Source organism: Ursus americanus, chromosome 35, assembly GCF_024610735.1.
Source record: "Ursus americanus isolate L20-20 chromosome 35, mUrsAme1.1.p, whole genome shotgun sequence".
Classification (NCBI taxonomy): Eukaryota; Metazoa; Chordata; class Mammalia; order Carnivora; family Ursidae; genus Ursus; species Ursus americanus.
This window is the reverse complement of record NC_142161.1, coordinates 18,220,389-18,244,881: the sequence shown is the minus strand read 5'-3', so window position 1 is coordinate 18,244,881 and position 24,493 is coordinate 18,220,389. Positions and strand designations below refer to the sequence as shown.

The 24,493-nt window shown below is 38.7% G+C and overlaps 1 protein-coding gene and 1 long non-coding RNA gene across 7 annotated transcripts in view; one reads left to right on the top strand and one right to left on the bottom strand.

Annotated features, from left to right (window-relative positions):
• LOC123793671 (uncharacterized) overlaps positions 1–12,845 on the bottom strand; it is a 628,690-nt gene extending 615,845 nt beyond the window's left edge. For all 6 annotated transcript variants that reach the window (XR_015723077.1, XR_015723075.1, XR_015723078.1 and 3 more), the window contains exon 1: positions 12,768–12,845. This is a non-coding gene — a long non-coding RNA (uncharacterized LOC123793671). The remainder of the gene's footprint in view (positions 1–12,767) is intronic.
• A 199-nt stretch (positions 12,846–13,044) lies between these two features.
• Positions 13,045–24,493, top strand: part of FBXO33 (F-box protein 33) — a 31,721-nt gene continuing 20,272 nt past the window's right edge. The window contains exon 1 of the mRNA XM_045799509.2: positions 13,045–13,862. Coding sequence (XP_045655465.1) covers positions 13,255–13,862 — 608 coding nt within the window. The 5' untranslated portion in view covers positions 13,045–13,254. The remainder of the gene's footprint in view (positions 13,863–24,493) is intronic.

Here is a 24,493-nt window from a genome sequence, read left to right as displayed (position 1 = left end):
CCACTGTTTAATGGTCACAGAGTTTCAGTTTGGAAAAATGAAAAAGTTCTAGAGATGGGTGGTGGTGACAGTTGTACAATGTGAATATACTTACTGCCACTAAACTGTACACCTAAAATGGTAAATTTTATGTTATATTTTTCTACAATTAAAAAAATAACTAGTTCAGCTCATATTTTGTGCTGTAAGTTAAATGTTAATTCTCCAGGAGAATGTCATTATATCAATATCTTTTCAATCCTACGTCTCTGAATTCATAACTATAATTCAGCAATGAGGAGAAAAAGCTTTGATCCAAGATGAAACTGACAAAGGAAAATAGAGAACAAGATGAAAACAGGGGGTTTTTTCCAGCATTTTTACTTTTTTCTTTTTTTAAGTAAGCTCTACATACACTGTGGGGCTTGAACTCAAGACCCCAAGATCGAAAGTTGCGTGCTCCACTGAATGTGCCACCCAGGCACCCCAAAAACAGGTTTTTTTAATTCAAAATAATTTTTATCAATTACTCTTCCTTAGTTTATTTTGCTTACTTAGCGTCATATTAAAGCTAGAATAAATTTAGCAACGACTTACCAATAAGCCAACCATCTAAGTTTTTAAAGGCTGAATTAAAAAATGTTTCAAAGAGGCAAAATTTAAAATGTACTCACTACTACTAGTGCCATGAGAAATCAGCAACAGACATCAACAGCTCAAGCAGTCACCAAATAAAGAAGAAATGCTCATGTTATCTAGTATCTCTTTGGCTCTCTGTGCACTTGATTTTTAACTCTGCCAGGGCTCTTCTCTCTGGTACCTCCTCTGTGGTACAAAACATATTAGCACATCTCCTCCATTTGTAGTACAAAACCTGGAAATTATACAGTGCTTCACAACCATCCAAATCCTATTCACCCTTCAAGAAGAGATCTCATATTCTTCACGAAATCTTCTACCAGTCCAAAATATACTCATCTCTTCATTTCTAAATTCTCATATCCTTTGTAGTCTAAATTAGTGCTTCCTGAACTATCTGTAGTGAGATGACATTTTTAAAAATTTTCTAATCCATTTTGGACTGATATTTTCATAAAATGAAATTACCATGAATTTTTTAAACGTGCGAAATAGAAATAACATTTTTTATTATAAATTCAACAGACAAAAAATTACTGTCAAATGTCTTTTTTTTGAAGATTTTATTTATTTAGCAAGATAGAGTATGCATACACACAAGTGGAAGGATGGGCAGAGGGAAGGAGGGAGAGAAAGAGAAGGAACCTAAAGCAGACTCCACGTTGAGTGTGGAACCAGATGCAGGGCTCAATCCCAGGACCTGAGATCATGACCTGAGCAGAAATCAAGAGGCAAACACTTAACCAACTGAGCCACCAACGCTCCCACCGTCAAATTTCCATAAAAGTTTCTACAGCTAATTCTCAACTTCCATACTTACATTCCAGCACAGTGGTAACAGTTAGTGCACCAGCATTACTCTCAGTCTGCACTTCGAGTAGCACTGATTTAAACAACTCAGGGCTTCAGTCAATGAATTTTTATTACATACTTAGCATAAACTCTTCACTATGCTAGGTACTGGAGGGTAATCAAAGAGGTACACACCACAGGCTTTTTCTCCAAAACCATAAGTCTTCCTCTATTTTGTGGGAAAGAACAAGTGTGAAACAACGATAAATAATACACATAAATTAGCTTTGTTTCTGTTCAAAGGAAAAAGATCACTAGGTCTAGAGTAGTGAAGACAGTACACTTAAAAAAAGTGAAATCTTGGGGCACCTGGGTGGCGCAGTCGTTGGTCATCTGCCTTCGGCTCAAGGCGTGATCCCGGCATTATGGGATCGAGCCCCACATCAGGCTCCTCCGCTATGAGCCTGCTTCTTCCTCTCCCACTCCCCCTGCTTGTGTTCCCTCTCTCCCTGGCTGTCTCTGTCAAATAAATAAAATCTTAAAAAAAAAAAAAAAGTGAAATCTTAAATCAGCATCTGTATTTAATTAGGACTCAGATATTAAAGTTGGTAACTCCGGAGAGTGGAGATTACATGTACAAAGGCACAGAAGTGAGAATCAACACTGTATGTTGATAACACAATGAACTGAACAGCTCTCACTAGAAAGTTAGGCATTGATAGGCAGGGAACTGAAAGCCAGGCAGAGTTTACATAGGGAAAAACAAGCAATACATCAGTTTCTCAAGAAGTACCACAAAGAATTAGTGTTCTAGAAAGGTAAGCCAGTAGTGGTATCAAAGGTGGAGTAGAGCAGGCAGAAATTCTTCACTTGCAGGGATCATACATTATACTTTTTTACATATCCTACAGGACCTAGAGAAGTGCTCAGCCCATGGCGTATAGTAAATGCATCTTCCTTAAGCAGCACATATTAAAAAATTATTAAAATTCTATTAGAAGTACTAACTGGATATTCTATCTTTACTTCACCTGACTCCTGAAGATTAAAATAAAAAACAATGTACAGATACTTAAGCCTGTGTAACAGTAAAGAGAACTCAGCTTGGGAAGAGTTGGTCATTGGCCAGCAAGAGATTTCAACAAGTTTCTAAGGGACAAAAAGTAGACAGGAGTATATTGACAACTTAAACAGAATACAACATACTAGGAGAAAGTTGCAACAGGGGTGATAGCTGACCTGCTCACTGGAAGCCCAGTGAGATTCCAAGCTCAGAAATACCTTGTTCCCTAAGAAGTATTAGGAAAGGGGTGAGAAGAATGGCTAAAAACAGAGATTAATTGAAGATCTCAATATAGAAAAACTGTACCAATCAAATACACCACCTACCCTCCTCTTCCACCTCCACCCACAAAGCATACAAGAAGCCTAATATTTACCCCCAGCCAAAAACATTAGAGTGTAATTCTCCTTTGCAGCAAAGATGGCCATCTGTTAACCAAAATTCATACACCTCCTCCTACAGTACAAAGTTGTCCCTAAGAAGTAACTGCTTAGCCAAAAACAGCATCTCTCAGACCCTCCTACATGCAGGCAGGCACATGTGACTAACTTAAGCCAATGGAATATAAGGAGAAATAATATCATTTCCTTACCAAGGCAATCAAGTGCCTTCTCCATTCTTTCCCCCCTTTCACTAGGAGGAGACCAAGAATCACAAGACATTTTAAGGATGGCAGAACTTCAAGACAGAAGGAATTCTCAGCAGGCAGAGAAAAGATGCCTGCTGAAAGGAAAGCCCTCACGGGACCATTAAACAAATGAAAAACTATTTTATTAAAACATGGAAATTTTCAGGTTTATTTGTTTCAGCAACTAGCAGCCTTGTTAATTAGAGCCCTTCTCTTAAAAGGAAAAAAGGGAGGGAGGAAAAAACATCACCATAAAAACTAACTTTACACTACAGTTTTAGTGACTCAGAGTCAGGCGTTCCTCTTTGTGGCATTTGGAAGACCAGCAGCCTGACAGCTTTCTGTCCACCTACACTAAAGGAAAGACTGCCAACTGGCATGTTCCACCATACATACATATTAAGATGACAAACTAGGCAATTGGAATGGGAGTGACATGAATAATTAGGACAAAGAGATCAGATGTGGTAGATGAATTGTTCTTGTACCTTATCCTGTAAGGCTACGGGCAACTAGCTCATGATTTCAACATTCTGCCTTGAAATTTCCTTGCCCAATACTAATTTCATTAGTTACATCTGCTATCTTCTATGTAACTACAGATAACAGTTTTATCAAATCCTTTGCTACTACATAATTCAGTTTAACATTTTTTCCAGCCTTCTATAATAGTTTTCTTGTTGACCAGCACCCAGTCCCAAAACAAATGCCGCATATGTTAAATTTCTGTTACAGCAACACCCTACTTCTAGGTACCCATTTTTATATTAATCAGTTTTTTATGCAAAACAAGCATGCACAAAATCTCAGAATACATAAAATAAGCATATATTTCTCACTTAGGAATAAATTCTTTAAGTGAATTGAAGCAGCTCTGTTTCACGTTGTAGGTCAAGTTGACATCTTCTCCATGTCTCTCCATTTGGGTGTCAATGGTGGCCAAAAGATGACTGGGACATGTTTTATTATACAAAGGTTGGAAACTCCCTGGGTGGCAAATTAGAAACATTTAATGTCTCTTAAGGCCTACACTCAACACTGGTGCACTGTCACTTCCTACACTCTTAGCCAAAACAAGTTAGTTGTTAAGACCAAGCCCAAAATCACTAATGGGGGTATGGGGGAAATTATACTCTTCCCATGACAGTGGATGAGAAAGAAGTAAGTAACTGCTGAACAGTTATCTAACCTGCCATAATCTACCCTCCTGTGCACAAGACTGTGAAGCTGTGCAGCAAAAGCTGATTAATCTAAGAATCAAGAGAAAAACTAAACTCATAATTAACTATCAATTATTAGTAGGAAGACTGGGAGAGATGGGGGAGTAATTAATTGAACTAAGTCTTCAAGTTTTATAAAAGGAAGTAGAGAGGTGATGTTTAATCAATCAAGGAAAAGCATGTAACTTAAAGTTACCTAAAAAACAAAACACCCAAATAGTTTTAAATGTTTGTTTCTGAGAGTAGGCCTGACAGCGACAGGCAAGGAATGAGAAACTGTTGTTTTTCATCAAAAGTATTTTGTTGTTGTTACCATATTACTTCAGTTAAGAAAAAAATATATATGAATTTTCTACTAGAAACTTCTTGCCTGAAGGCTAGATTTTAGAGATGTTAAAACCATCCTGTATATAAAGTAAATACCACAGAAGTAACTGTATCCTTCAAGAGAATGGAAAACTTACTATATTGTCCTTGTGGTATCAAAGTATGAGTTCCCCTCACCCCACTGCTCCCCCGTTAATATTCAATGTAACTGGAGAAGTAGTTCATATTCCTAACGAATCCAGTTAAGAGCTGACAAATGTTTATATTTAGAAATTTATTTGGGGGTGCCTGGGTGGCTCAGTCATTAAGCGTCTGCCTTTGGCTCAGGGCGTGATCCTGGCATTCTGGGATCGAGCCCCATGTAAGGCTCTTCCATTGGGAGCCTGCTTCTTCCTCTCCCACTCCCCCTGCTTGTGTTCCCTCTTTCGCTGGCTGTCTCTCTCTCTCTGTCGAATGAATAAATAAAATCTTTGAAAAAAAATTTTATTTGAAATCATTATGGTTTTTAAAAATTCTTAATTCGAAAAAAGTTACTTATAAAATTTAATACTTACTACTCACAATATAAGGAATTGACACAAATAGAATCCACTGAAGAATGTATTATACATATAACAAAAGGAAAGTAGAAAACAAGCACTAATATACTATATCATTTAGACAATAATTAACTCAGACTGGGGACAGAAAATATAGGTCATTCAGGTCAAGAATTCCAACCATGGCAGACGTCACCATCAAACATGGCACTCTTCCCAGTAGAACAAGAGAACAATCTCAAAATCCAAAATCCTTAACACAGTACTCCTCAGCCTCTAAAACTGATTACAGTTGGCCTAGCAAGTGAAACCCCTTTGCCCTCGAGCAAACTAAGACTCCAATTAATGTTATTGTATGAAAATATTCACTTCATTTCTCCTTTTCAGCTCCTAATAGGCTTAAGAGATTTTCCCAAAGGATTAAATATTAAATTCTGCAATGAGAATATTGCAGTAACTGAAAATGAAGTATACAGATCTTCATGACAAAGTCTTCACAAGTAGTCTTCAACTAGTATGACCTGGAAAAGTCTGGTGGGTATTCCAGGAGTAAGAAAACTATTTGAAGACCAGTCAATAACTATCTAAAAGATCAGTTATCGACAGAGGCCATTTTTGTTCAATACAGAGTTCATGGCATCTCGAGATAAAAAGTCACTAAGCCATGGTACCCACTGTACTAGATAGATTTCAGAGTGATTGCTGGCCCACACCCTGTTCTGAAGAAAGCTTCCCCTCTTCATCCTTAATCCCCACATCCATCCATAGAAAGCATCAGCACATTACTCCATCCTCCTAAATTCAGCTAACTGGACTAGGGCAGTGTGGGCATTAATTAATGGAAACCTCACTAAAATAGAGTCAGAGGTTCCCCAGAGGAGTTCTCATGCCCTACCACTCATCATCAATTGCAAATTCAACAGGAAGAGATGGACCTTGCAGGTGGATATCACCTCACTGACCCAGCAAGAGGAAAAAAGCCTTTCCTCCTCCATTGGCAACAGCCCAACCAATGAGAGACTGTCACAGCTCAGCCAATGAAAAGTCACTATATGTCAAACTCCCAGGTGACTACAATGGACTTTTTGTTTATAACAGCCTTTCCAACTTCCCCTTTCCTCTACAGAGAGTGTTCCTCTCCTTTTTCAGGTCCTGCCATACAGTTTTGCCATAATTTGCTTGTCCTAGATTGCAATTCTCTGCTATTCTTGAATAAACCTATTGTTTGCTGGTAAAATAACTGGCAGTTTTATTTTTAAGGTTAACAGCAGGAACACTTCGCTTTAATCAATAGGAATGCCACCAACTTTTTAGTATCCTATCTCCCAAAGATAACCCAGTCAGAGTCTCTCAAGAATTTCAGGTGGAGACAAAGGACAAATTTGCAAATGAAAGTGGATACTTGAAATAGAAGACCTTGTAGACCAGTAAGGGCCAGCAGTTTAAGGCCCTGGGCAAATGAAAAAGCAAAGGAAGCCTACTGAAAAAAATGAGAGAGACCACTGAACTCAGAGATGAAGAGAGTAAGCTTAGTTCCTGTTTTTATTTCCCCATTCTAGTCCCTGGGAAGCTCAGGTATGCTCTGATATGTGTTTATGAATGTCCTCTAACTCCCTATAGTGCCCATTAAGAAAGAAAGAAAGAAAGAAAGAAAGAAAGAAAGAAAGAAAGAAAGAAAGAAAGAAACAAACAAACAAACAAACAAACAAACAAAGAAAAAAGTTCCCTGATTACTTAAGCTACTTAAGCAACCAAAGTAACCCAATTAAAACGATTAGAGTGCTCCTTGAGTAATAGTCCTATGTACCCCATTGTGGGATACTACAATGTAAGCTGTACAACTCCGACTAAAATAATTAAAATCAGCCAGTTACTGATTTTAAAGAGAAGTCAAAGATCTCTATTGGTTGAATCAACTGCATCAAAAACAGCAATACTTAATTTTTAACATATTTTTAGCAACAAAGGCACCTCTGAAAACACCCATCCTCTTGAATAAAGGCAAGAAATCAATAATGCTATAAAATACATACAATTAACCCTTTTTTTCCTTAAATTCTAAAAGGTATGGATTAAAAAAAAAAAAAACAGCTATGGAAGTGGATTTAAAGCACAGGAATGAGCTAGCAGGCCTGTTATTAGAACACAAAGTGACTCCAGCCCACTAGGAGAGCTCTTAGGTAAAGAAGTTGTAACCTGGTATCCTACAGGTAATATGGTTTTATTTAGCCCACAGAATATTTCTAACGTGAATGAGCTAGCAATCAGGACATTTTATCTTTTAAAAAAAAATAATATTTTAGTGTCTTCTGAAAATCTAGAAACCCACAGAATATTTAGCCCACAGAATATTTCTAACGTGAATGAGCTAGCAATCAGGACATTTTATCTTTTAAAAAAATTAATATTTTAGTGTCTTCTGAAAATCTAGAAACTTTCAACTTTCCCAGCGGGGGAAGCATCCTCTGGTACAGTCCTCCACACTCACTATCACATTGCTCAGGACCCAATTCTCTCACTGCCTCTGTCTCTTTTAGAATATGATCTATCCTATGGACTCTGGGAAACAAACTGAGGGCTTCAGAGGGGAGGGAGGTGGGGGATTGGGATAGGCCAGTAATGGGTAGTAAGGAAGGCACATATTGCATGGAGCACTGGGTGTTATACACAAATAATGAATCATGGAACAGTACATCAAAAAACTAAGGATGTACTGTATGTTGACTAACATAACAAAAATTAATTTAAAAAAAGAATATGATCTATCAATTCCTGCTTTATTGATATAGATCTTCCAATTCACAAACTTGCACAACAAATTTGTGAGTGGCTCAGTTAGAAGCAGTTCTGATATCGGCAACATGGTGCACCTAGGGGGAAAAAAATTGATCCTTTGTCCTGAAGCCAGCTCACCAGGGCAGACTTTCCCTACCCTAAAGATAAATTCCCTTCAATCCTTCATTTCTTTTTCCTGTAATATGACCTCACTAGGAACCATTCCAATCCATCAGACAAGGATGGAAAGGAATCAGGTTCCCAATTCTATTTTCCCAGGAGGCTCCTGTGCCTCCAAGTGAATTTATGGATGCATGCTAAGAGATAATTGGAAGGAAGTTATGTCATCTCTATTTGCCAACAGTATCTGAAACCCAAATCTTGTTCAGAAAAAAACATTTTTTCAAAAGATGTTTGCATTTAGGCAATTTGCACATTTATTGGTAGTCTTGAGCATCTTTTCATGATGTAGCTAAAATAAAATCTGTCACGGGGTTTTTTCTGTTATAATATTGCAAATGATTAAGCACAATAAAAGTTATATTTTTATAACTACTGTTTGACAACTTGCCAAACAATAATGGATAAAAGGCTACAGGACAAATATATTTAATATCCTAATAACATAACAAGAAAAAGCACTAAGCATGGCACGGTAGAAAAAGAAGAATGTAAGAATACTAAATGTTTAATTTCTCTCCAAAAAAGCACATTAATACAAATTAAGATAACTTCATAAAACTTGAATCAATCATAATAAACATAGTAAGAAAAATGGAACAATCACTTGACCAACAACAGATCAGACCATATCAACCCACCAGGACATATATCTATCTTGATGTTATAGTCTTATCCACCATTCGTTGCCTGGGTTTCAGATCCAAATAAGTATGGGTAGTTGCTATAGTGACAATATGCCACTTTTGGAACCAGGAGCTTAGTACTACTGAGTATTTATGAGCTTTATAACGTCAGTACTTCCTCCCACACTTTGAATCCTAGTTCAGACATTATAACTTCACAAAATGAAATTTCATTCTGCTGTTTAGAAGCCAATTTTGTTGGTTTATCAAAAAGTTTCTACTTTAGCATACATAAATGTCAAGAGAAGTAATCTAACTTGTTAAATTAACATGCTAAGAATATACATAATAAATATTTGATTAATGTTAAAGATGTTGGCTTAAGAAAATAAACTGTATCCCATCATTGAAATTTACTGTTTTATTATGGTAACTAGGCAAGAATCATATCTTACTAATTCATGTCTCAGATTTTTTTTCATTAATAATAGTATTACTACCATTCATCATCATTTAACATTAAAGTAAATAAATTTTAAAAAAACTGAGAAGCTAATTTTTATAGAAGACTGATATATTTTTATTTCCTTTAGGAACAATTCCTAATAATTAAAAACTAAGTATTAGTGGTATCCAAGAAAAATGAAGTTTGTTTCTAGCAAAATGCTAAGAATAAGGAAAAATAATCTCAAATCAATCAGAGGATAACTCAAGATCATCAAAAAGTCAGAGCCTGGAAACCCTCACCATTGCTTCTGGGGAGAAAAATGATACAGTCACTTTGGAAAACAGTTTGACAGTGTCTCAAAAAGTTATACATAGAAATACCATATAACCTACCACACACTTTCCTAGGTATCTACCCAAGAGAAATGAAAACACATGTCCACAAAAGACTTGCACATGAATGCTCACAGAAACGTTATGTGTAACAGCCGAAATCTGGGAACTAAATGTCCAACTGGTGAATGGGTAGATTAAAAAAAAAATCCGTAAAATGAAAAACTATTCAGCAATAAAAAGGAATGGATTAATGACACATGCTACATCATGAATGAACCTCAAAAACATTAAGTAAAAGACACGAATCATATATGATTCTATCAATATGAAATGTTCAGAAAAGGCAAATTTATAGAAACAGTGCATTAGTGGCCGTCTGAGAGTAAGAGTGGGAATTGGCTATAAATTGGCACAAGGTATCTTATTAAAGGGATGAAAATATTCTAAAACTGATTTACAGTGATGGCTGCACCATTTGATAAAATTACTAAAAATCACTGACTTGTATACTTGAAATGAGGAATTTTATGATATGTAAAGTATGTCTAAATAAGTTTTGTCTTCTCATTTAAGTCAGAGAATATCAGAGCTGCAGGGAACCTTGCCAAAACTCTATTTGTACGGATGGAGAAAATGAGGCCCAAAGAGGTTAAGCAAATTGTTTAAATGTCACCTAGCTAGATCATAGCAAAAGCAAAAAAGATCAAAATCTAGCCTCACTCTCCAACCCAGTACAGCGTAGTAACATCTACTAAAAATGAGCAAGGAGGAGCTCCTGGGTGGCTCAGTCATTAAGCGTCTGCCTTCGGTCACGCCGTGATCCCAGAGTCCTGGGATTGAGCCCTGCATCGGGCTCCCTGCTCTGCTGGGAGCCTGCTTTTTCCCCTCCCACTCCCCCTGCTTGTGTTCCCTCTCTAGCTGGCTGTCTCTCTGTAAAATAAATAAATAAAATCTTTAATAAATAAATAAATTAAATAATAAAAATGCTCAAGGAATTTTTTATTATAACAATAATCACACAGAATTCTTTGAGAGGCGCTCTAGAAGCATCAAATGTGAGAATCAAAAATAACCAGGGGCACCTGGGTGGATCAGCAAATTAAACTTCTGACTCTTGATGTAGGCTCAGGTCCTGATCTCAAGGTTGAGATCAAGCCCCCAATCGGGTCTGCACTTAGCATGGAGTCTGCTTGAAACCCCTTCCTTCTCCTTTGGCCCCTCCCCCTGCTAGCACCGTCTCTCTCTCTTTACATAAATAAATAAAATATTAAAAATACTTAATTAAAATATACCAGAAATCAATGAGTACGTGATATTCAAAAAAAAATAAAAGCTAGAAAAACTCATTTGTCACTCTTTGAGGCCCTAAAACTTACTTTCAAAATTGGTAATGAAAGAAAAAGAACTAAGCATTTTTTTTCTAACTTTCCAACAGAAGCTGTATTTTGGAGTCACTAAATGTTGCCAGTTTATAAAAGAAAGCTTCTACTATACAGAAGAATGCAAATTAAAAATACAGATGAAATGAAAGAATTAGAAACTATCATTTTGCAACTCCTAATAAAATTATGATTCAGGCAAGAATTATCAATTACTACTAAGGGCATTAAGTTAGACTTTTTTAGGAAGCCAAATAACACCTTACAGATTACTTTGTTTTAATGAGAAAAACAAAACAAATTTAGGAGAGAGATCAAGATGTCACCAACTTAATCAAGCTTTTAGCATTAATGTTCAGGTTTATTAGAAATTCAAGGACTAGAGAGATAAGCTAAACACCAAGAGAAAAACAGTCAAACAATTATAGAAGGGGAGATATTTTACAGGATAATAAGTCTCCTCTCTTTAGCTAATCAGAGAGAGAAAAAAATGTGTCGGGGGTGACTATTCTAGATTACAGAGACTTGAAATACATAAACAAAAGCAAGTGTGGTCCTCAACTAGATTCTGGTTTGGATAAAACAGCTGTAAAGGTTATTCGGGAGATAAATGGATAAATATGAAGACTTATAATATTAGATATCAGAATATTAGATAACATTAAGATGTTATTATTTAAAGTGATAATATTTTTGTTATATAGTTAAATATGCTTTTATGGAGATGCATACAGAAGGACTTAGTGGAATATCTAGAGGTCTACAGTTCACTTCAAAACACTTCAGTGAATTTAAGAATTAAAAAATTAAAATCCAAGTCTCAACTTCCTAATTCACTGCTGTTTCCATAAGTGCTCGTTAAAGTATTCATAAGATATAATAATAATTACATAGAACACTTGAAGAGAGAGGCTCAGAGCAGTGACCTACCATGAATGATACCTTTTTTTTCTTACAGGTACTTAGCTGATGAGAACTCACAGGTAACAACACGATATCGTTGGCAACATGGTACATGCAAAGCACCAAAAGCCATCAAAGTAGCATGAACGGAGAGTTTGGCCCTCAAAGAGCTAAAAATATCTAGAACAGCTTCTTGGTGTTTACTAAGAGGACAAGGCTGTTCCAAGATCATAGTTAAGGCTCTGAAGCGGCAGCCTCACTAAAGCAATTCTCAATTATTACATAAAATCACTTATTCCTTTCTGACTTCACCGCCCTTTACAACCAGTTAACTACTTCCCAAGTTGTGATCAAGTTAAGGGACACTGTTTTAAAATCCATCTCTCAAATTACGGGCGCCAAACTAAAGAAAACCTCTACCATAACCATCAGCTTCTTTTCAACTAATGCCTTCAAATCTCAGAACCGGGAATTCAGAGCCTCCCTCAAATTCCGGAGAAGAGGCTGATAATCAACCAGAGAAGGAACTCATTTGCCTTTTCTTCCCTCTCTCCCTCAAAATCCAAAGGGTGGCGCTGTCCTCACTCCTTCCCCCCAGACCAGGTGTGCGCAGAGGTCATTTGCGCGGTCGGACCAGCGAAGAAGGTCCCCCTGCGGTCTCGGTCTGTGTTCTCGGCCGCCCGGAGCCGCGCTTCTCCTCTCCCGATACAGCCCGTCCGAGTTATCCCGCGCGTCCGCCCTCTCCCTCTCCGTAGTGGCTCTCTCTCTCACAAACTCTTAACTAAGCGGGTGGGTCCGCCCAGAAACACGGTCCATGCTGACACTCTGGCTCTGAGTCCTCGGCCCAGCAACTGAGAAACTTCGAGACCCCTCGCACTGACCCGAGTTCCGCCACTGTCACCGCCTGAACGTCCAAATTAACTAACTGACTTACACACTTGATGGGACTCAGCCGCCACTAGGAGATGGGACGAGCCGCCTAGCGCCGGCACCAACCGCGCTTCCCGCCCCGCCCCGCCGGCCTGCGTGCGTCAAAAGTCACGTGCCGCTTCTCCCTTCCCTACCGGCAACCGGGCGCTCCCCTCTTCCGGAAGTCGCCCTCCTCCTCGCAGGGCTCCTCCCACCATCGGTGACGTCAAACTCAGCTTATACCACTGCTCTGCCTCCGCCTCCAAGCGCGGGTAGGTGTGCTGTTTCTTTACGATAAATCCTGCCGTTTCCTGGGCACTAAACATTACCAGCGAGGGTTTTGAAGTTACTGATTATATAGGCTTTGGACTCGCGTGAGTACAGTTTAAGGGGCCAGAAGCTGGCTATCTAGAAGCCACCCCCTCAGAGACCTTCCCCCCTCTCTGCAACTTCTGCTGTACTTGGTTCCGCCAAGACCCACGACGGTTCCGCCCCCTTCTTCCTTGTCATTGATGTTGTTGTTCTTGTCAGTGCCGCATCCCCGACCGCCGGGAGCTCGAACCCGAGCCGGGGCCGCCCGGGTGGCGCGGTGGCGGCGGCAGCGGCTGCGGCTGCAGCAGCTGCGACGGCTGCGGGGGCTGCTCCGTGGACTGCGGGGGCGGCCGGGGGCTGGCAGCCGGCGCCGGGGCCGGATGGCTCTGTGCGGGCAGGCGGCAGGCGCCGCGTCGCTACCCAGCGAGCTGATCGTGCACATCTTCTCCTTCCTGCCCGCGCCCGACCGGCTGCGGGCCTCAGCTTCCTGCTCGCACTGGCGCGAGTGCCTCTTCTACCCTGCTCTTTGGCCCCAGCTCCGCATCTGTCTCCGCGTCTCCCCCGCGGAGCAGCCTCGGCTCGAATTCCTCATGCGCAAGTGCGGCTGGTTCGTGCGAGAGCTGCGTGTTGAGTTCGCCGCCGAGAATTACCTGAGCGGTGGCGGCGGCCCGGGCGACGGAGGCGGCGCGGACACCGGGACTGGCGGGGAAGAAGTCGAGGCCCTGCAGCTCTCAACCCGTTGGCTGGAAGTGCTACGCACCTACTTAGAGCTGGTGCTGTGCGTGCTGGTCAGCATCCGGAACAACAGGTAGGCTCATCATGGACCCTCCATCCATCCTCCTTTCCCCTCTCCCCTTCTCCCGGGGCCCCTTGTTGCTTCCTGCCTCTCACCCCGAAATAGATTCAGTGCGGATACGCCCGGCCGGATTTAGCGTTGCTTTCTTCAGTGACTGCGGGTGTCAGTTCCAATCCGGCGATTTCTTTGAGGCGGGAGGGCATAACGGGACTCATCATAATACTTTATAAACAGTGATGGACTTGGTGTTTCGTCAGACACCACTCCTGGCGCCTTTCAGGCACTGCCTCATTCATCCTCTCTGTGGCCCTGGGATGAAGCTGACAGGCGCTGTCATTCTTCATTTTACAGATGAGAGGGCTGAAGCTTGGGCGGGCGGGGGGAGGCCTGTGAGTCTTGAGAGAAACAAAACATAACCTGGTTTTTCTGAATCTGAACCTGTCCATTCAAAATAGTTCGTGGTGGGGAAAGAAGTAGGTATGCTACTAGTGTCTCATAGAGTTACAAGACTCTCCTTAAAAGAAATCTTTGACAGCCATTTTCTTACCAGGAATAGTTTTCATTAACTGGGCCAGGCACAAAGAGTAGGAGGAGTGTTTGCTGAAGGGATGGGGGAAGAGCCTGATCATCAGGGTTGGAAGTCCCTCCCCTTGCACCTCCAGACTCAACTTGTCCCCAGTGATTCGCCTAAAAGTAGCACAGTACAGCTTCGTGTTTGTGTGTGCTGGGGGAACTGCCCAATGTCTGCAAAGAGTAAGCACGTAACTGTCCTGGTTTTGCATCAGGACTTTATTGTAATTCTGGGACTAACTTCCTATGTTCTGACTATTATCTTTATCAACATTTTCCTTTATTTATCAGCCTCTCCAAAATCCTGTTAATTTAAATTTTTCGTATCTGGATGTTCTAACTAACCTTACAATTAAACTGTGAGTCGGAAAAAAGTTCGAAACTTCTAAAAGGAGCAACTTATATGGTAATAATACTTTATCCTTTCAGTGACCCTGTGAGTTAGGCAAGGCAGCTATTATCCCTATTTCGTAGAAAGGAAACTGACGCTTAACAGGGTCAAGTGATGTACACGTTGTCATACAGCATCATTTTTCTAAAAGAGCAGTGTCCTTCCTTTTGCAATAAATAAATTGTGATGAACATCATCCATTATATTGAACAGGGTTGAGAGAAGGTACTGATTTAATATAAATGCTGTATCTGAATCAAAAGAGTGGGAGATAAGCACGTAGCTCCAAGTTGTACCTGGAGGACGGCTCCACCATTCCAGTGGCCTGTGTGTTTCCCCAACTTTTCACACCAAGCCATTCCATTTTCTTACTTTGGTTGTATGTAGCAAGAGAGGCTGTTTGAAGCTCTAAATTGGAGACTCAGAGACTCTCTAGAGGACCAAATGACCCAGAGTTTAAAAGATTCAGAGTCACTGAGCACTTAAAACACTGATGAGACCAAGAGTGGGAGTGAATTCTGTGAGTACTAATTAGATTTTTCTGTTCTCAGATTAGATGGCACTTCTGAGCAACCATCCAAAAAAAAAAAAAAAAAATGCTTGCCTTTGGTCCAAGTACAAACAAGCCTTACAGAGTGCCTCATTCCTTTTAAGTGTTTTAATAACTGCTTGGTTGGTTGGATGGAAGGATAACGTTATACAGGCAAAATAGTGGTATATCACCTCTTTCTTTTGTTATTTAATTTTTCTCTTCCTTCTCTCCTTACCCCACCACTTTTTTTTTAGCTTTATTGAGGTATAAATGACAAATAAAAGTATACCTACCCCTTTTATTAGCATCCCAATCTACCTGTCTATAATGCCCCCTTAGGCCTGCGCATTTGGGTCAGCTATCACTTCTATACAAATACAGCACACTGTCATCTCTGATTTTAAGGTTTTCTTGTCATTTACAGTAGGGATGGTACTGTGTTGTACGGCTTTGGTAGCACATTCATTGTGTGTGTCTGAAATTAAAGTGTAGTAATACTACATGTATTATATGTACTAATGATACTTCAAAGGATTTTTTAAAATAAATTATCTTTATATGTTTGGAAATAAATTAATTTAGCCTTTATTTTTGAAAACGTCTTGAGATATTCTAGTAATATTGAAAGTGCTAACGTGAATGTTAAAAACATAAATGGGACTAGTTTTCTTTCAATTTTAACAAATTTGAAATGTTTTAGATCAAGTTGTTTATTTGGTAATTTTGTTAAAGCCTATACTTATTTCCTTCTGTAAGCACTTAAACTATAGACTCAGGTTCAGTGAAGAAGAAAACAATTTAATTTAGTGTTTTTTGGGTTTTTCAAACCATTAAATTTAAAAACTAATGAGAAAAATGAATATTTGATATTGTTCTTTACGCTTCCAAGTTAAATTTATAGTAGTTTTGGTTTATGATTTCTGCCATTTTTATAAGTACTAAAGGGGGTATGAAACCTACCTGTTCACAAGCCTGATGCTTCTGGACTTTGGTGAATTCCTGTATATAATCTATACAACTCAGATCGTTACTTTGTTGTGTTCCAGATATTTTCATGTCCCCCAGGAAAAGAACTAAAACTATAACCTTGGATTGTGGGAACTTTTCAAGGGTACTCTTCCAAGAGGATAATCAGCATTTTAGTTTCTGCTTGATTCCTAGGTTTCATATGCACATGTACTCCAAGAGCGATTGTAGCCTCTTTACAGATATCTTAGATGTTAGGAGCAACTGATGAAGATCAAAGAGGTGCAGAAATGCCTCTCAAAGGGCAAAACACAGTCCTCTTCCCTTCCCTATGGGAGTCTATAGTATCTGCCAGTATTGTAAGAAACAGAAAGTAAGAACAGAAATGCAGTAGGTATTTCTCATTCAACTGTATTGTAAGTTAAATAGGCTGAATTTCTTCTGCAGTTGTTCCATAAGAAATTGTTCTTAAAAGTTCAAAACAACACATGTAGATACTCATTTTTAGGATTTAATCTGGTTGTTGAGTACTGCCTATTGAAATGCTGTATTTTGGAAAAATGAGTTCATGGACAGTAAGATTTATGATAATAGCTAATAGACTCAATCACTAAAAATACTTACTTTTTTTAAGATTTTATTTATCTATTTGTCAGAGAGAGAAAGAACAAGGTTGGGGAGCGGCGGCGGCAGGTAGAGGGAGAAGCAGATTCCCCACTGAGCAAGGAGCCCAATGAGGGACTCAGTCCCAGGACCCTGGAATCACGACCTGAGCCAAAGGCAGACACTTAACCAACTGAGCCACCCAGGCGTCCCTAAACATACTTATTTTTAAACAGCACATATAAGTACATTGTCATCATCCAGTTTATGCTTTTCTGGACTGTATAAGTATTTTACAGGAGCTTTGTTGGATGAAATTCTAAATTGGGGGCAATATTTTTATTAAAAATAAATATTGCAGTAGGCCAGAGAGATTTTATGAGGGAGATTTTCTTGTTAAAAATCTGGGCTACAACTCCCAACTACATATATGTACATTGACCATTTCATGGCTATGCCTGCTTACATAACCTCTCAGTAGTAGAAGTTCTGTTAATAATTCTTAAATTTTGTCTTGTTGATGAAGAAAAGTCTAACTTTTGTATTATTTTCTCAACATCAGTCTACCAAGACCCAAAAACGGATAAGGCTGTTTAAAAATGCATCTGAAAATAGGTTAAAATTCTTTGGACAGTTCATATTATTATCTAAGATGGTAGGAAATGCCTTGAAGGTGTTGTGTTCAACAACCTTCAGCCTTATTTTTCTTGAAATATTTTCCCCTCTCATAATGTAGTAAATACATGTAATAATAGCATCTTTCTTTTGAGAGCTTTTATTATTTGTGTAAAAAGCCCTTTTGCAAAATAAATATTAAAATATATTGGGACTCTGGGGCACCTGGGTGGCTCAGTCGGTTAAGGGCTGCCTTCAGCTCAGGTCACGATCTCAGGATCCTGGGATCGAGCACCACATCAGGCTCCCCACTGAACAGGGAGTCTGCTTCTCCTTCTCCCTCTGCCCCTTTCTCCGCTCATGCACTCACTTGCCTTCTCTCAAATAAATAAATAAAATCTTTAAAAAAAATAAAATAAAATATATTGGGTCTCTGACCAGTGTATACTGTCCAAGACCTGATTGCGCATAGAGAGGGAAGGTTGAGATGATCATATCCAACAGACTCCTTACCTTAAAACCGATGATATAAAGTGGTTCCATAGGTCATTGAGAAAGGAAGAGATTCTAACTTGTTAAAGAAACTAACCTTCTGGGAGGGCTACGGAGAAGAGTTAGCGTTCTCTCTAGTCCATAGGTACATTCTTACAATGACTGAGAACTGATAGATGGAGGATATGAAATAAAACTCAGCAAAAGACTGTTAAAGTAAAATACTATTTTTTCTGTGTTAAATGAAGCTGTGAAGTAAGCTTTTGAGTGAAGTGATTAAATTATTTCCATTTTAATGTGTTAGTTCTGAGGCATCCTTGAAAGGGCTCACCCAACTTGATCAATTTATTTAGGGCCTAAAATGAAAGTTATAAAATACCTGTTTTTTTTCCTCCAAATATTGAGAGCCTACTATGTGCCAAACAGTGAAGACAAACTTCCCATTCTCATGGAGTCAACATTCTAGAGGGGAAGGAAGGAAACAAGTAAATAAATGAAAGAAAGATTATTTCAGTTGTGAAAATGAAAGAAGACCGTAATAGTGACTAGGTGGCAACATTAGAGTAGTGAGGGAAAACATGTCTGAGAAGGACATTTGAGCTGCAATGTGAATGACACAAGTCACCCATCCGAAGAGCTGAGCAAATAGCATTTTAAGCAGGGAAAAAAAAAAAAAAAAACACTAGCACCAAGGCCTTGGGCCAGACAAATTTTTACTCTGTTGGAGCAGTAGAAAAGAAAGTATGGCAGAACCATGAGAATGAAAGTGGAAGGGGTGTCATGATGCTTTGAGATGTAGGAGGAGGAAGGGATGGGATTGGTTATGTGGGCTTGTGGAATGAAGTTTGAGCTAAGCATTCTATTCTATGCTTATTCTAAGCATTGAAGAAATCACTGAAAAATATTTAAGGGCAAGAGTAATGTGATCTAATTTTCATTTTAAGACACTCTGGTTGCTGTGTAATGAATGAATTGTAAGAGGGAAGAAGAGAAGACGCAGGGAAGCTTGGGAAACTGTTAACGATAATCTAGACAGAGATGGTAGCTTAGAGTATGGTGGAGACAGTGGAGATGAAGAAAAGTAAATAGATTTAGAATATATTTTGAAAGTAGAGACAGGGGCACCTGGGTGGCACAGCGGTTAAGCGTCTGCCTTCGGCTCAGGGTGTGATCCTAGCGTTGTGGGATTGAGCCCCACATCAGGTTCCTCTGCTATGAGCCTGCTTCTTCCTCTCCCACTCCCCCTGCTTGTGTTCCCTCTCTCGCTGGCTGTCTCTGTCGAATAAATAAATAAATAATCTTAAAAAAAAAAAAAAAAGAAAGTAGAAGCAAAGGACTTGATGCTTGAATGTAGAGAAAAGGGAGAATCAAATATTTTCCCATCATTATTCTGTAATAATCACTCAGTTTTCTTATCATTAGTATTGTTAAAATGATCTTTTAATAGCATGTTCGATAATTTTAAATATCAGTCTTATGTAAACTTTTTTTTGTGTAATCTCTGGGAATAGAGGATGATGGTGATTCTTACAAGGTTATTAAGTTAATCGTAAACCAAATGCTAGGAGATTTTACTTACCAGATCCTAATAAAACTAATAAGGAATACTGTGAGAAGCCGATGACTTATTTCTGGTCCCTGAAATTGTGCTGTACAATTTGGTAGCCACTAGTCACATATAACTTTTAAATTTTTAATTTCTTAAATAAAATTAAAGATTAGTCAGTCACACTAGCCACATTTCAAGTGCTCAATAGCCACATGTGGCTGGTGGCTACCATTATTAGACAGCATGGAACAGAATATTGCCATCATGGCAGAGAGTTCTGTTGGACAACATTTCTCTAAAGTGTTTGTTTTTGTTTGTTTCATTTGGCTGTGGTCATTCATTAGCATTTGTGAGAGGAGGAAATACATTATCAAAAGTGTTATGTGGATGTAAACACACTTAGTATTCAACATGGACTAAGAGTAGAATTGACCTGAAAGAATTTCTTGTAATGATGTAGATTATTTCAGCTTTTACCAGCTTAGAAAATGAAAATATTACATTTAATGAGCTCCTTTACAGCACTGGGAAAGGTTTTAACCTTTTTAAGAACATTCTTTTAAAGTAGCCGTTTTCTTGTATGTGACTTTTCCATAGGTAGCTAGACTTGGCTATATGAACTTTAATTCAGGGTGGCTGTGTTTTGCAGTTTTCCACTGATACTATTTATTACATCAAAGAAATAATTTTGGATCCTCTGAAATAGAAAGAAACATGCTAAAGTTACTGCCACAGATAAAGTTCCCCCATTCTGAACCACAAAAGAGAGAACAAGGTCATTATGACCAAGATCTCAAACTTTTGGTCCCAGTTATATTAAACAGTCCAACAGAATCCCAGAAAAAGATGAAAGGTCTTGAGCCTTTTGTAGTTAGAACTTAAGGAATATTTCTTAGGCTCATAGGTGGTTAATATTTTTTTCAAAGAATTGCCCAAACTAACCAGTGAATACCACAGGCATACCTTGTTTTATTGTGCTTTGCTTTATTACACTTGGCAGGTAAGTTTTTTTGCAAATTGACATTTTGTGACAAACCTGTATGGAGCAAGTCTGTGGACACCATTTTTCCAGCAGTACTTGCTCACTTTGTGTCTCTGTGTCATATGTTGGTAATTCCCACAGTATTTTAAATTTTTTCATTATTATTAGATTTGTTATGGTGATCTGTGGTCAGTGATCTTTGATGTTACTACTGTAATGATTTTGGGGTGCCACAAACCATTTCCACATAAGATAGCAAACTTAGTAAGTGTTGTGTTCTGACTGCTCTGACTGAGCGGCCATTCCTTCTCCTCAGGCCTCTCTTAGACCCTGAGACACAACAATATTGAAATTAGGCCAGTTAATAATTTTGAAATGGACTCAAGTGACAGGAAGAGTCACATGTATCTCACTTTAAATCAGAAGCTAAAAATTATTAAGCTTAGTGAGGAAGGCATGTCAAAGGCCGAGATAGGCCAAAAGCTAGACTTCTTGTGGCAAATAGCCAAGTTGTGAATTCAAAAGAAACATTCTAAAGGAAATTAAAAGTGCTGGGGCACCTCAGTGGCTCAGTCAGTTAAGCATCTGGCTTCGGCTTGGGTCATGAACCCGGGGTCCTGGGATTGAGCCCCACGTCAGGCTCCTTGCTCAGTGGGGAGTCTGCTTCTGCCTCTCCCTTAGCTCATGCTCTCTCTGTCTCTCATAAATAAATAAATACATAAATAAATAAATAAATAAATAAATAAATAAATAAGAAGTGCTACCCCAGGGAACACACAGATGATAAGTGGAACAGCCTTATTGCCAATACGGAGAAAGTTTTAGCAGTCTGGATAGAAGATCAAACCAGCCACAACATTCCCTTAAGCCAAAGCCTAATCCAGAGCAAGGCCCTAACTCTTTTCAGTTCTGTGAAGGCTGAAAGAGGCGAGGAAGCTGCAGAAAAAAGTTTGAAGCTAGCAGAAGTTGGTTCATGAGGTTTAAGGAAAGAAGTCACCTCCATAACATCAAGATACAAGGTGAAGCAGTAATTGCTGATACAGAAGCTGCAGCAAGTTATCCAAAAGATCTGGCTAAGATAATTAATGAAGATGGCTACACTAAGCAACAGCTTTTCAATATAGACAAACAGCCTACTGTTGGAAGAATATGCCATCTAGGACTTTAATAGCTAGGGAGGAGAAGTCAATGCTTCACTTCAAAGCTTCAAAAGACAGGTGGACTCTTTTATTAGGAGATAATGCAACTGGTGACTTTAAGTTGAAAACAGTGCTCACTGACTATTCCCAAAATCATAGGGCCCTTAAGAATTATGCTAACTCTACTCTGCCTTTGCTCTGTAAATGGAACAACAAAGCCTGGATGACAGCACATCCATTTACAACATGGTTTACCGAATATTTTGAGCCTCCTCTTTAGACCTACTTACTGCTCGGAAAAAAAAAAAATCCTTTTAAAATTATAGCTTATGACAATGCACCTGTTGACCCGAGAGCTCCGATGGAGCCGTACAGTGCATTCAGTGTTGTTTTCATGACTGCTAGCACAACATCCATTCTGCAACCCTTGGATCGAGGAGTAATTTTGACTTTCAAGTATTATTATTCAAGAAATACATATTGTAAGGCTATCGCTATCATAAATCGTGATTCTTCTGATAATCTGGGCAAAGTAAATTGAAAACCTCTGGAAAAGAATCACCATTCTAGATGTCATTAAGAAGAATCATAGTTCACTTGAAGAAGTCAAAATACCAACATCAAAGGAGTTTGGAAAACTTGACTCCAATCCTCATGGATGATTTTGAGGGGTTCAAGATTTCAGTAGAGATAGTAACTGCAGATATGGTGGAAAAATAACAAGAGAACCAGAAGTAGAAATGGAGCTTGTAGATGTGACTGAATTACTGTAATCTCATGATCAAACTTTAATGAATGAGGAGTTGCTTCTTACGGATGGGCAAAGAGAGTGGTTTCTTGATATTTAATCTACTCCTAGTGAAGGTGCTGTGATGATTATTGACATGACAACAAAAGATTTGGAATATTACATAAAGTTAGTTGATAAAGCAGCAGGATGGTTTGAGAGGATTGACCCCATTGTGGGTAAAATGCTATCAAACAGCCTTGTATGCTACAGAAAAATATTCCTGAAAGGAAGAGTCAGTTGATGTGGCAAACTTTATTGTCTTATTTTAAGAAATTGCCACCCCACCCCATCCTTCAGCAACCACCATTCTGACCATTCAGCAGCCATCAACATGGAGTTAAGACCCTCCACGAGTAAAAAATTAAAAAAAAATTTTTAAAAGCTCAGATGATGGGTTTTTAGCAATAAAGTATTTTTTAATTAAGTCATGTACACTTAGACATGATGCTGCTGTGCACTTGACAGTCTACAATATAGTATAAAAGAGCTTGTATATGCACTGACTGGGAAACCAAAAAATTCATTTTGACTTGGCTTTATTACAATATTAGCTTTATTGTGGTGGTCTAGAACCAGACCCACAGTGTCTCAGTGGTATGCCTGTATATGTATAGGTTTTTATAAAAGGCTATCAAAAGTTGTGATGGTTGTTTAATTCATAGGGAAATTTTTATGCTAAAAAGTAAAAAGATAACTCTTTTCAGTGGAATTTTAATACATTTACAGTGTACATGCTGCAAAACATACAACTTAAATATGTATATGAAAATTATATGTATATTGAAACTACTATTGAAAAGGTAAGTGCACACAACCCGTTGAGAAAAGTAGGGAGGGAGCAGCCTTCTGTGTCTCTCTGGGAAGTGATTCCTAGAATAAGTAGCAATAAGTGGAGGAGCTCTACTATGGGACTTTGACCAGATGCATGGTTAAGTAAAATAGGAAATGTCTTGGGATGTAGAACACTACCTACTACATAAAGGGGAAGATGAAGTAGAAAGCAGTAGCCCTTTATTAGGCTCTTGGAAGGACTTCGACTTTTACTCTGGGTGAGATGAGGAGCCGTGAAAAAGTTTTGAACTGAGGAGTGACAGGATCTAATATTTCGAAAGGAACACTCTAACAGAACAAACTGATGGTTGCCAGAGGGAAAGGGTATGGGGGGGGGATAGACAAAATGGGTAAAGAGGAGTAGGAGATACAGACTTCCAGTTATGGAATGAATAAGTCATGGGAATAAAAGGTACAGCATAAGGAATATAGTCAATGATATTGCGATAGCATTGTATGTTGACAGATGGTAGCTACACTTGTGGTGAGCATAGCATGATGTATAGAGAAGTTGAATCTATTTTGTACACCAGAAACTAATGTAACATTGTGTGTCAACTATACTCAAATTAAAGGATTTTTTTTTAAAAAAGGAATATTCCAGATGCTGTGTTGGGAATAGTTTGTAGCAGGACAAGGGAGGAAGCAACAGGCTGGGTCAGGAGATCTTTGCAGTAATCCAGCCATGGGATGATGGTGCTGTGGACAAGTGTGGGGGCAGTGAAAGCGATGAGTAGTCTGATTCTGAATTTTTATCTGGAGGCCTTCTAGAAATAGAATGTTAGTATAAAAAATTAGATGTAATTGTTTAACTAATATTACATTGCCCTTGTAATTACTCACTAAATATGTCTAAAAATATTTTTCCATTGGCTATTTTTATTCGTTGTGCTTTCCTTTTGTGTTAATGATTTATACTTTTTTAAAAAAAGAAAATACCTAGGGTTTAAACAGTTTGTTTTCTGAAAACATGGCTTACCTTTGCTATTTAGCCCCTTGTACCATGAAGTACTTCAAACAGTGCCCTGTTCATATAAGCCTTATATAAATTTGGGTCAGTGTTGATTTGCTCCAGAAGCTTCCTGGTCTTCCTGCAGTCGCTTGGAATATTCCGTTCCCTCTTTTCTCCTCCCTCGTTTCCTGCTTCATATAAACCCATTACTTCTTTGAATTTGCTTAAGTC